A 13,557-nucleotide genomic window follows, 5' to 3' on the forward strand; every position below is an offset into this window, starting at 1 on the left:
TTTGGATCTTTTGCAAAACGTACATTATTTTGTGCATTTGGGCCTTTCTGCCACATGCAAACAGCGTTTAAGGACCCAGGCCAAATGCCATTGCGCAGTACACCAACAAAAAGTCTATGCGTGTGTGCATAGCCGCATGTGAAACTATTCTCGTGCCGTATTTTGCTCTCCATTTCATGGTCATGGTCATGGGGAGGGAGAGAGAGAGGATGCAGAGAGAGAGGTGTCTGTGTGTGAATGCAATCGCATCGAATTCGAATAGCATGGTTGGTGAGAAGAAAGTATATACAGTGGGTCATGTCCAGTCGCAAAGGACTTGCCAGAGCAATGGGAAAGTGTCTATCATTTTTAAATAATATGGAGAGAAAAGTCGGGATTTGAAGATTTATGCACATTGACATGCTGACAGACAATGAAAGAAACATGTTCCACTTCCACTCAACAATTTAGGTGGCTTTTAAAATGCGGTACTTATTCCTTCATTCAAAAATATATTATGATAGGCATATAGGCCTACATGTATTTGGCAAGTGTAAATATAAAATCAAATATAATGTATACAAATTGAAACCTGCTGTGATTTTCTCCTGTGTTCAATGTGTTTCTGTGTTCATGTGTGGACTCAGATATCTCTGTCCTATGGGCAGGATTTATTTTTAAACGGAGGACGGAAATATCCGTTTTGCAAAGGTATAGCCCAGGCCTAAAACATGGCAAATAAGCCAGACACGAATGATATATGAGTCTGGCTTATTAGCCAGGCTAAGAGAATCTAACAGGAAGAGTACTGCTTTTAAAGGTACCTGCAATGCATCCACTACAGACACATAGGCCTACTGGCAGAGTGGGAGGCTGACAGGCCGTCACACAGTTCAGTTCTTTACACAAACTTGTAAGCATATGAAGACATTAAGAGATTGCAAAAGGAACTGTTCTGACATTCCATATGTTGATCCTTCCACTTCGATGTCTCCCTTTTGACTGATGACTGTCCATTTAAACTCTAGACGGGCCTGCCCCAAAGTTATTAGTGCAGCTGTGCCCGACAGCTGGCGGAAACTAGAGTTCTCAACAGAACTCGAAAATTAAGGCCCGGCCGTAACTGGGCCCTCATCAAACCCTGTACATTCAAGACACTGTACACCCTTGGTCGCTTCTTGCCCTCAGGCGTCTTACTGGTTATTATATGAAGCCACTAATGGAGTTATATCAGCCACTCACAACATTTTGGCCCAATACCTTCACGTCCATAAACCATGTACAATTAAAAGTTGGAGATTGTTACGTTATTGGCTTCAATATTCAGATAACAGGGCAGCTTTCCAAACCTCCTTTATTCATAGGAGAAACTCTAAACTCCTGTGTATCACGCACGCACACACATATTCTGATTTCAGAAAGTACTTTGAGTTGCAGTTCACCAAATTCATTCTCCTGGCATCTCATAATACACTTAAATGTGATATCACTTAGGGCATTGTAATGGGGGGGAATAACACGAAGCTAATGCACTCCGGTAATGTCTTTCCGGAGGATTTTGATAATTTTCTGGATTCAGTCTACAAAACCTCTGTGACGTATAGGACCTGTCACATTTATGCTCTGTCCGGCTGAAATAGCAGATATACAAGCTCTGAAGATGCATCTACTATATGCTTTAATATTCTGTCAGCGTTGCAGCAGCAGAATGTGACAAAACATTCTAGAAGGATTCATTGACACTAATTTTCAGGCTAAAAGTGTACTGCATATATATTTTATTTTTATATATGATCACGTTTTCAAATGATCAGAATCGGATCGGGAGTAAAAAGACGTGATCGGGACATCCCTAGCTAGTATCAATATTATATCCATATCACGATATTAGACTGGATATTGTCTGTGATTTTGGATATTGTACAAGTGTTCTATAAAAATCTAAATATCAGATCGGGAAAAATCGGTATCAGCAGATACTCAAAATCAAATGATCTGAATCGGATCAGGAGCAAAGAAGACGTGATCGGGATTCGAGACATCCCTATAGTACATATATCTCTGCTGTTGGGAAGAAACCACCTCTCCAAAATGTTCATTTTTCAGGAAATGAAAAAAACCTTAATAACAAAGCAATATTGCCTCATCAAAGTTTTTTGACTTTATATATTGTCAATTACTTGCATGAGAGAGGTTCAATGGAGTTAAGAGGTTTTGTCCGAAGCGCTTTTTACTACTTTTCATTGGTTCAATATTTTTTCTAAATATGATATGCATATGTATAGTATATGGCTTAGCCTGGACTACAGTGATTGTCCGGACTGGACCACCAGACAGTCATGCTCCATTTCCAGAACCCCACACTTACACATATAGGCATCAACAACAGTCATGCTCCATTTACTCAAAACTTACGCACAAGCATCAACATACGCACAGTGTGATGGGTGTACCCATTGGTGATCCGAGACTCTGCGGGGCCCAGGCAAAGAAGATCTTTAGTTTTTTTTTAAGTTTTTTTTTAGGGCACAAAGGCCTATAATGACACGGCATACATAACCTGAATGTCAGTTTTATTAATAAACACTAGCTCCTCTCTCCTTCTTCCCATGCTGTACATTCTCCAGCACCCTACAAAGGCATGGCAGCAAGGCCATCAAATAAAATAATGATTTAAACGTGTTTGTGTTTATGTTGCCCAATAACACTTGGACAACACAAGACACTTTAGTTGGAGCAGTGCCGGCAGGGCATCAAAGGCTACTATAGGTTTTGAGGGTCATAATACCAAACTGAGAGGGCATGGCAGCCTGCATGGCTTTCATGGCACCCGTGAAATTCTTGCCCTGGTTCTGTAGCTGAGCTGACTAACTGACAGCTAGTCTTAACAGTATGCAGCAGCTGTCATACAGTGGCTAGAGTGGGCCCCACTTATTTTGGACAGTGGTGGTGCACTGTATACCTAGGTGCCTTGCATGGTTTCCGCTGCCATCGGTGTATGAATGTGTGTGTAAATGCCGAATGGGTGAATGTAATGCACAATCTATGTAAAGCACCTGAGATAAAGGTGCTATATAAATGCACCATTTACCATTTACCAAAAGCTTCCAAAACCATCAAAAATACTTTTATATTGCGGTTTGACCACTTCAAGATTTCCTGGTTGGTCAACAAAACATCCTGTTTTTTATTTATAGGAAAGTTTTATAAAATGGGATATAATATTTACGGGAACATATAAAGTGGGATGACAGCAGAGATAAGGGTTTACTCTGGAAAACGAGAGGGTGGACAGGAATGACTCACTGACTCATGTTTGTGGGCCGATGGGGAACGGAGATGGTGCAACGTGATCTTTCTCGTTGGCTCTGGGAACTCCAGTGGCCAGAATATGGGCCAAACATCAGATATTAATGTATTCTAATTTCTAAATAATTCCGGACAACACAAAGTAGACAACTGATAGCCCAGACCCATGACCAATTTCTGTGCCATGTTTGGGCTCAATTTAACTTGTGTGGTTTTGGATACAAATGCACACAAAATCCATGATTGTAATGTTAATAGCAAGTAGAGTTCCTGCCGCACAGATCCTGCATACGTTTCATATCATATTCATCCAGTCATTCTGGAGTCATGTTTTTCACAAAATTCTAAATGCTGAGCCAAATGGTTCTTTAGACAAAATAATGTGTTCCATGAGAAGACAGGGAGCCGTAGGTCTACTGTATATAATTAAAGCCATACCAAATGACTAAGCTTTCAACGTTTTCACCTTAAATCATCTTTTATAGTGTGGAAAAAACACAATGCTTTATCCACCAATGAATATTATACAGATGGAATGTCTGTAGCTTTAAAGCTATCAAGGGAGTAGTGGTCCAATTAGAATCTGGGCTGAATGAAAATAATATGTTTGCAAGAGAACAGTAATAAAGACTAAAACCTTACATTTCTCTACAGAGGAGACATCGCAAAGGAGTGTGTCAGAACAGTCACGGTGCAGATGCTGGTATGTATTTGTATGCCACTACAGTAGTCTACTGTACTATTATAATAAATCATGTATAAAAACAGGGTGCGACCATAAAATGAGCCACAGCTTGTGTAGCAGCTCTCCCAAATTTCATTACGGTACATTCAAGTTTGACTTCTCTTTGCCTTCTCATAACATAACAGATACAGTGGTTATTCTAACTCATTACAGAAGTCATGCCAGGGATTCAGTTTTTATTTGCTTTAATTATTTGTGTGTGTGTGTGTGTGTGTGTGTGTGTGTGTGTGTGTGTGTGTGTGTGTGTGTGTGTGTGTGTTGTATATGTGATATTAAAATAGTTACTCATTTCAACAGCACCGGTGTTGTGCGAAGTGGCACACAAAACCTTGATATACACAAAAACCTTTGTGTTAATTTAACTGTAACCATAGCGTTATGGAACCAAAACGGACCTGTAAGGGTCCATTTGGTTCCCTTTTAAAGTTCTGAAAGTTAAATACCCGCTGGTGATTTTAATGTGCAGCCAGTTACAGTAAAGAGAGGTAAATAAAACAACGCTCCCTCAGTGTTGGCCATCATTTACAAATAAGGTAATGGGTCCTATTTGCTGAAATGTGTCCCCGAAATCCTGCTGGGACTGGCAGTGACGTTCCATGTGTGATGGGAACAGTGTCAGCTTGTCCAGTACATAGGGCGCCTCCCCCAGTCTTGTTAATGGAGCGTGAATGAACAGACATGGCCTGTTAACTGTCAACGTGTATGCATGGAGGCATTGTACCTGTCCTGCTTATCTCCTGCTTAAGTGGTTTATTTACAATCACAAGTCCTGTTTGGTGAGTTTAATAGCAAAATATTGTTTCTACAGCAGTACCTTTAATGGGGTATTTCACTTTAAAACACTTCTCATTTTAACGCCTACTCTGGCTTTTTTGTATGCACCCTACATCTTTGGGTTCTTCATTTAATATTTTGAAAGAAAAAAAGAAAGAAAGAAATTGAAACAACAGCCCCTCCCACATTACTAGGATCAGTCGCCAGTACCAGAAGTTCAATGGTCTTAATAATACTCTAGGAGAGGGGTGTACCTGATTTAAATATTGAATCTACATGGTCATATGACAGGCCTGGGAACAGAAGTCACTCCACACTGCATGTTCCTGAGATTGTTTTGAAATAGCTCCACTTCAGGTGTCAAACTGAATAAAGCAGTAATTCCCCAGCTGTGGGCAGAGGAAAAGTTATATTCTTTGCCTAAATCAGCTCTATGAGAGTGCATGATCACCTCTGGAAAAATCGTCCTAAAAATGTCCTAATTGAAAAGGATCATGCTGTCAATCAATAAATCAATCAATCAGTATTTTAATCTTCTTATTCTACATAACTGACAGTTATTTGTATGTCAATACTCAATAGTCATATATTATTGTTTTCAGAACAAATTAAAAAGGTGACACTATAGTTGCATTTATCCAAGCCGGATAAATAAACATGGTCTAGCAATGCACACGGCCCACCCATCTGATGTTAAGTGGTCAGATGGGTGGTCCATGAACACTGAGATTTTCAAGTGGGCTTTGTAAATGGAGAGATTGTCTTTTTTCGCCTGCCTGGAGGCTTCTTGCCAAATGACTGCATGTGGCCACACCAACATGCAGTCTGAACTGAGTGAATGGACACAGAGTAACGTTCAGTAAACTGTTTATTTCAGAGGGTTCTGATTTGGCCCCTGCATCCCAGTTTACACATAATAGGCTTATAGTAATAGAGCAGCGGTTCTCAACATGGGGCTCTGAGGACCCCCAGGATTCCTTTGGGGGGTTCTAGGGGTCCACAGCTAAATGATTGACAGTTAGGAACCACATGGGTATGTATAAACTCCAAGGATGCACTAATGGAACTAAATGGACCGTCATTTAGAGATTGGAAAAATGTGGTTTAGCAGTAGTGCCACAACTGCCTGCCTGACATGTGTGTTAGGAGGTTTGGATCTTTTTTGGAGATTCTAATTGTTTTTACTGTATGTTGTGTTTCATAGTTTCCTTCTTCATCTTCTTCTTCTTCTTCTTCCAGCTAAATCGCATCTGTTTCCCACACATGGGGACAGCTGGAGAAAATGGCCCAGGACCGGGATGTCTGGAGAGCTCTTGTTCGTGGCCTATGCCCAAAGTATGGCTATAGGCGTAAGTAAGTAAGTCCATCTGCTTCTGTCCTATGGGTCTTCCTCGGTCACTCCAGCCACCTGTATGTCCTCTCGTAACAAATCCATGAACCTCATATTTGGCTGTCCTCTTCTTCCTCTTGCCTTGGCACCTCCATCTTCAGCATTCTTCTCCCAGTGAAAACTAATATTACATCGAACTGAATCAAAAGCTCAGTGTCCTGTATTTAAAAGGTCAATCCAACAGCAAGTATTTCAGTTCTGGATGTGATGTGAAGAGGAAAGGAGAAGGGGTTAGTTAGAATGAACTCATAGTGCTGGAGAATATTTAGACATGGACGCAGACGCTTGCCAATTGGACACCATGGAGACAGGGTGAGGCTCTTTAGCAATAGCATTGTGAAGTGCATGAATACTAGTAGCAAACAATGGAAAAGTACCAAACACATGCACATCTCTCCAAAGTGTGGTCCATGCAGTGAATCAATATCATGTTTAGAGCTTAAAACCAAATGGCTTCTAAGTTTACTGTGAAGTGGCAATCATTTCCCATGTTAACCCCTTAACCAACTGGACCTGAGACTGAGTTGCCTTTGGTGTGTGTGTGTGTGTGTGTGTGTGTGTGTGTGTGTGTGTGTGTGTGTGTGTGTGTGTGTGTGTGTGTGTGTGTGTGTGTGTGTGTGTGTGTGTGTGTGTGTGTGTGTGTGTGTGTGTGTGTGTGTGTGTGTGTGTGTGTGTGTGTGTGTGTGTGTGTGTGTGTGTGTGTGTGTGTGTGTGTGTGTGTGCGCGCGCGTACCTGCGTGCGTGTCATTTATTGGCCCACTCACCCTCACTTATGCTAGGGTTTAAATGGCCCATATGTGGGGCTATATAATATGACATTGTTGTCATAACAGCTGTATCAGCAGTTCACAGTGGCCAAGAATAGCAAGCAGTGGTGGAATGTAACTAATTACATTTACTGAAGTACTGCACTTTTAATATATTTAGATAACTGTACTAAACCTTTAATATATTATACTCCACTACAGCTCAGAGATAAATATTGTACTTTTCTCCACTACAATTATTTGACAGACAATTATTAGCTTCAATCCATGTTTAGATTACTAATACAACATTTACTCAAGCAAAATGTTATATTGTACTTTATTTTGTATAAATGTATTTATAAATACACTGTTATTGTTATATTGTTATTGAAATATGTATCTGGATACTTGTACTGTCTATAAGCATCAAACATGGAAGTTCTTACAGTATGTTGTATTTACCTAATTTGTAAGCCTAATTGTGCGTGGTATCAGTGTTTGGCTTGATGGTAAATGGGAGGGTATGTAATTATCCTCGTCAACATACTGTAAACGCTCGCATCCTCTTGTTGACTACAGATTTCATGGGGTGATAAGAACAGATTTGAGCCTTTGGTAAAACAAGTCAATTACAACTATTCCCTTCTTAACATTTCGTTGCTGTCGGGTAGAAACCTTGTATCTCCATCTAAATTAATGATGAAGTAAGGCACTTCATTATACATGAGTGTCATGCACAAAAGTAGTGAAAATAGCAGATATACAAGCTCACAACATGCGTGCGATGCTACACATTAGGAGCTTGTAGACTGTTGAAAATAATAATAATGAAAGGTTTTGGACATACAAGGTTTCCAACCCACAGCACCGATTTGTTTGTTGTGTGCATGCTTTCATCATCAGTGTAGCTGAAACTGCTTAACGTTGAGCTGAACTCGACATGTTTTTTGTGTAATAGCCCTTGGGGTCATTGTTGGGCAGCTAAAGATAGCTCCCAGTGGGTATTATGTGTTATGTAGTGGTCTTAATGAAATGAGGCTGAGGCTGCAAACATTATTAGCACCATTACACCTCTGCTGAGCCATTTATTGGAACGGACACTCTCTGAACACCCAGCTCAGCGGCTGGGTGAGCAAGAACACATGTCCTGTGCTTGTGTGACACGCAGTCAAATATTCACTGTTAAGTTTATTCTCTTGTAACTTTGGCAGTACACGAGTGCAGTGGAAGAAGTACTCAGGAATGTTATAGTTATTTGATCAGATTTGAGAAATGAAAAGAAACAAAATGCAGGCGTGCATGGTTATCCATTGTTGGTTTGCAGTAATAATCTACGGTAAATCAGCAAAGTAATTATAGCTGTCAAATAATTATTGTGTAGTTAAACCTAAAAAGTAGATGAGATGTAGTGGGGATGAAGTATAAAAAATGTAAATACTCAAATAATGTGAAATAACCTCACAATAGTAGGTGTAGTAGAATAATTGTTCCATTCTTGTTAAAGTGTTCCAGTAACTGTTCCATATTCATTAGAAGCACTCAGTCAGTAGGTGGTCTTGGCTGGAAAGATGAGGGGTGTAGACGCTCACAGGAAACAATACAAGCATTCAGGACAATAGCAACAGTCCAGAGTACAACAGTTCTCCAGAGTGGTCAAAAACATGCTCATACATCTTAGTGAGTTGCACCTAGGGGATGAGCTGTGTAGAAGTGTGTATGTGCGTGCATGCTCTGACACTGCTCTGTGTCCATCCATCCATCCTTTTATGGACCGAAATAAAATCTATCTATCTAAGAATGGTGGTCCCTTATTGGCTGTTGATGGTGACGTAACTAAGCGTTTCAAGGTCAATAACAGGTCTAAAGGATTTAGAACAGCAGTTGTAATAGACATTAGTTAGTAGCAGTACTTGCGCGCTCTGCTTGTGCACAAGTAGGCCAGGTATGGCACAAGTTGGCACAAGTTGGAACCTCAACAGAGTGCATTTCTAGTTAAACACCGGACTGATTATCAGTGCCAAATATCTTGTGCACACAGCCGGTATAGGGCCATAGAAGGCCTGGGTGGGGTGAATATCCTTCACATTTTGTAAATTCCTAATGACAGGTCCACCGGCCTGTCATCCCTAGATCCACAGGAAAGCTATGAAGTGAGCGATGTCTTTGATGAGTTGATCTGGGGCACCCACTATCAAGTACATGACGTCATAATTCATATAGTCATTTATTTTGCCATTGATTTGAGCACCGCTCAAAAATGTATTGATTTTCAGTATGTTTTTATTTAATCCTTTATGCCATGGCTCTGAAGGAGTCTACCTGTCTAAAAGAGGGTTTGTGTGTGTTTCTCTGTCCAGAGCCACATACTGCACACTGCCAGCAGTTTTCACATATAGGCTGTATTAGGTTTTAATACATTTTGAAATAATGCACATTTATTATGGAAATCAATGGGGCTCTGGTCGGACTGAAACATTGCCCAAATTTGGAGTTCTACATCATACAGTAGACACATAACAGATGACTGACACTGGCCAGCACTGCAGATCAGTCACACATGAGCTGTGGTCTGTCATGGACACAGCTCCTCTCTGTTTTCTTAGTTGGTTATCAATGCTCTAGCAGGCTAGATCTCTTTAACTGCCAAATATGTCGTGCCTGTTACTGGGGGTAATACGAACGGGGGGCGGTGTTGAGGCCAGTGCCTGGGTTCCATCCCTCACTTCCATCCCCTCTCTTCCCCCCGGTGTTTCCGAGTTCGTTACGGGGGCAGTGGAGGAGTGCAAGCCTGCCGGTGTGCACGTGGTGACGGGAACCCCGGAGGAGATGGCGAGCCTCCTGGCCGGCCTGGAGAAGGAAGGGATGCTCAAGAGGTTGCCCAAATACGAGAACTGCTGGCTGGCACGCACGGACCCCAAAGACGTGGCCCGAGTGGAGAGCAAGACGGTGATTGTGACCAAGAACCAAAGGGACGCCATCCCCATCCCTGGGGGAGGGGCCAAGAGCCAGCTGGGCAGCTGGATGAGTGAGGGCGACTGGCAGAAGGCCAGAGAGGAGCGTTTCCCCGGCTGCATGGCAGGTCGGACCATGTACATCATCCCCTTCAGCATGGGTCCTGTGGGCTCGGCACTGTCCAAATATGGTGTCCAGGTGACAGACTCGCCGTACGTGGTGGTCAGTATGGGAATCATGACACGCATGGGTACCTCCGTCCTGAACAAACTGGCTGAAGGAGAGGAGTTTGTCCGTTGCCTGCACTCCCTCGGAAGCCCCCTGCCACTCAAAGCTCCAATGGTCAACTCTTGGCCCTGTAACCCAGAAAAGGTGCTCATCTCTCATCTGCCAGACACGAGACAGATCGTCTCCTTTGGCAGCGGCTATGGAGGAAACTCTCTCTTGGGGAAGAAGTGCTTCGCTCTCCGCATTGCCTCCCGCATCGCCAGGGATGAGGGCTGGCTGGCTGAGCACATGCTCATCATAGGTATCACCAACCCTCAGGGAGTGAAGCGTTACGTAGCAGCGGCCTTCCCCAGTAACTGTGGCAAAACAAATCTGGCCATGATGAAACCATCTCTAGTGGGCTGGAAGGTTGAATGCGTGGGAGACGACATCGCGTGGATGAAGTTCGACAGCCAGGGAAAACTGAGGGCCATCAACCCAGAGAATGGTTTCTTTGGCGTTGCCCGGGGAACCTCCGACAAGACCAACCCGTACGCCATGGCTACCATATCCAAAAACACATTGTTCACCAACGTTGGTGAAACCAGCGATGGAGGGGTGTGGTGGGAGGGTCTGGACCTGCCTATGGGCGGGGTCACCCTCACAGACTGGCAAGGCAAAGCTTGGACACCGGGAAGCTCCACTCCCTGTGCCCACCCCAACTCCCGGTTCTGCACCCCGGCCTCCCAGTGCCCCATCATCGACCCCCTGTGGGAAAGCGAGGAAGGCGTTATCATCGACGCCATCATCTTTGGCGGCAGGAGACCAGAAGGAGTCCCTCTGGTGTACGAGACGTTTAACTGGCGTCACGGCGTGTTCGTTGGTGCAACCATGAGGTCGGAGTCCACAGCAGCTGCAGAGCACGAGGGCAAGGTGATCATGCACGACCCCTTTGCCATGCGCCCGTTCTTCGGCTACAACTTCAGTGACTACCTGACTCACTGGCTGAGCATGGAGCACCGCAAGGCGCCCACCCAGCTGCCCAAAATCTTCCACGTCAACTGGTTCAGGGAGGACCCTGCCACGGGCTCCTTTCTCTGGCCAGGCTTCGGCGATAACGCCCGCGTGCTGGAGTGGATCTTCAAGCGCTGTGGAGCTGAGCGTGAGGACGAAGCGGCCAAGAAGAGCATCATCGGCTGGTTGCCACAGGACGGCAGCCTCGATATGTCAGGTCTAGGCAGCACGGTGGACATGGGCGCCCTGTTCGACCTGCCTAAGACCTTCTGGCGGAAGGAGACAGAGGAGTTGAGAGCGTACTTCGCCCAGCAGTTGGGAGCTGACCTGCCAGCTGCGGTGGAGGCTGAGCTCAAGGCACTGGAGGATAGGCTACGGGATTAAAACCGGACCCAAGCAGAGTCATTAATGACATGGGATTGCGTGCATCGAGGTACAACCGCGACCACTGATAGATTGGCCTGATTCTGCAGTTTGATACAATGTTAAAGCCCTCCTTATAGGGCTTTAGTCATTGCATAATTGAGTCTCAAGTGCCAGAGAGTATTTATTTTCAGCAAGCAACAGCACTGCAAGATGAAGCATACAGTGATAATAAATGAATATCCACACAAAATTATTTCTTTTTTGAGGGGCGCCTATGTCCAGCTCTTAATGTATGTGCAAACACAAACTTTGTCCTACACAAACATTAAAGGTAGAGTAACCTCTTTGGTTAATAGTTTTTTTTTGTTAAAATGCACTATTTTATGTTAGGTAACAGAGGTCTCACCATCTCTTCAATGAACAGAAAATAAATTCAGCCAAGAGAGAGTACCCATTTATCAGCTTCATTGTCTCCAGACTCTCCACCAGGCTGAAAGTGTTCCAATTCTGCTAATTTCATCACTTCCAATTCCACTTATTAATCTGTATCCTGTCTGAGTTCTCTATCCTGATTGGATGAAATTGGTATCCTGAGCTGAAAATGCATTTTCTGTTTAATAAAGAGCTGGAGAGACATTTAGACTGGTGTGGGGTAGGGATACCTACTGGTTGACAAGTAGTACTGCCTGGAGCTCATAATCTCCACTCACAACGTAGGGATCGCCTCTTGACTGAGCGTTTGCTGTTTGGACTCGCTCATGGGAGAACCTGGGTCCGAATCCCAGGTAGACAGCAGCAGCACAGCAGCCTGCTGTAATAAACAGACACACCTCGACTTCAAGCACTACCTGTCACGTTGTTCTGTGGAACTAACAATATGCCACACACACACACACACACACACACACACACACACACACACATTCCATTTCAGTCAAAGAGAAAGTGCCTCTGTGAAGGTTCAAGGGCCAGACAGAGGAATGTCATAATGTGCATGATGGCAGGTGAAAACAGTAACCTGACACTATGCATATAGCTCAGTGCTTCTCAAACCTTCTCATTTCAAGGACACCCAGTTTGGTATGCATTGAGGCCACAGACCCCCCATACCTCAGAGGCCTAGTACAGGCTATCCACCCATAAAGAGCATCTTATTTGATTATTGTATTCTCATCACTGTAGTGTACATGCATCGTCACAGTGGTTAAAGTCGGTTTGAAACACCCACTAGTCTTTGCAGTGCACCTTCCAGTTTAAATCTTCCTGACAGATGAGTGCTGCTCCGGGCATGTCAGACAGTCAGAAGAGAACACAGTCACACTATAACTATTTAGAGTCACAGCTGTGATAGCTGCAGGCTCAGGCCAGGGTTGTGAGATATACCTTGGAGAGCTTCTTGGAGACACGTGCAGCTGGGTTGAACTGAACACCTCTGTGTAGCTCATAAAAATGGTTGATATTTCTTCCACACAAAGAGGATTATTTTCACTGGTATAGTTGGGGTTGTCTATAGGGGAAGGATTTTGTTGAGGTTTTGCGGTTATTGGGGGGGGCAGTTTTGAATTGCAGCCGTCCATAGGTGCCCTTTGAGAGCGGTTTTGAAGGAGTCAAGGGATTCACATGTCTTAATGACTGTTGGTAGGGCGTTCCACATTTTGGTGGCATAGGAGAGAAAATAATTTAGTCCCTTGTTTGTGCCGAATCTGGGTAAATGGTTTGTTGCACTCCCTCTGGTGTTGTGGGTGTGGACTTCGTTTACATTAAGGAAGTATTTAGACAGGTACATGGATCTTGGTGGTGTATCGAATCTTGTGGACCAGACCCATTGCAAGATGCTGTACTCTGTCGTCGACCCTAAGCCATCCCAGCCTGTCAAAGTGGGCAGGCGTGAGGTGGGTTCGGGGGTGAGGCCAAGTAGGAGCCTGACCAGTTTGTTTTGGGAGGTCTGCAGCCTTGTTTTAAGGGCCTTTGAGGTGCTGTGGTACCAAGAGGTGGATGCATTGTCAAAGAAACCTATACGAGGGCTAGCTCCTGTTAAGGTCTTCAAGGTGTTTTTGTTGACCAGTGAGGAG

The 13,557-nt window shown here is 43.8% G+C and overlaps 1 protein-coding gene across 1 annotated transcript; it reads left to right on the forward strand.

Moving 5' to 3' along the window:
- Positions 1-9,790: 9,790 nt before the first annotated feature.
- On the forward strand, positions 9,791-11,503 carry LOC308323329 (phosphoenolpyruvate carboxykinase [GTP], mitochondrial-like; the record flags this gene model as incomplete). Its single annotated transcript, XM_080775050.1, has 1 exon — positions 9,791-11,503. Exon 1 carries the CDS (start codon positions 9,809-9,811, stop codon positions 11,501-11,503), a length of 1,695 nt encoding a protein of 564 aa, XP_080631176.1. The 5' UTR covers positions 9,791-9,808.
- Positions 11,504-13,557: the final 2,054 nt, after the last annotated feature.

Source organism: Protomyctophum bolini (assembly GCF_963924005.1).
Source record: "Protomyctophum bolini genome assembly, chromosome: 11".
In the NCBI taxonomy this organism is placed as follows: Eukaryota; Metazoa; Chordata; class Actinopteri; order Myctophiformes; family Myctophidae; genus Protomyctophum; species Protomyctophum bolini.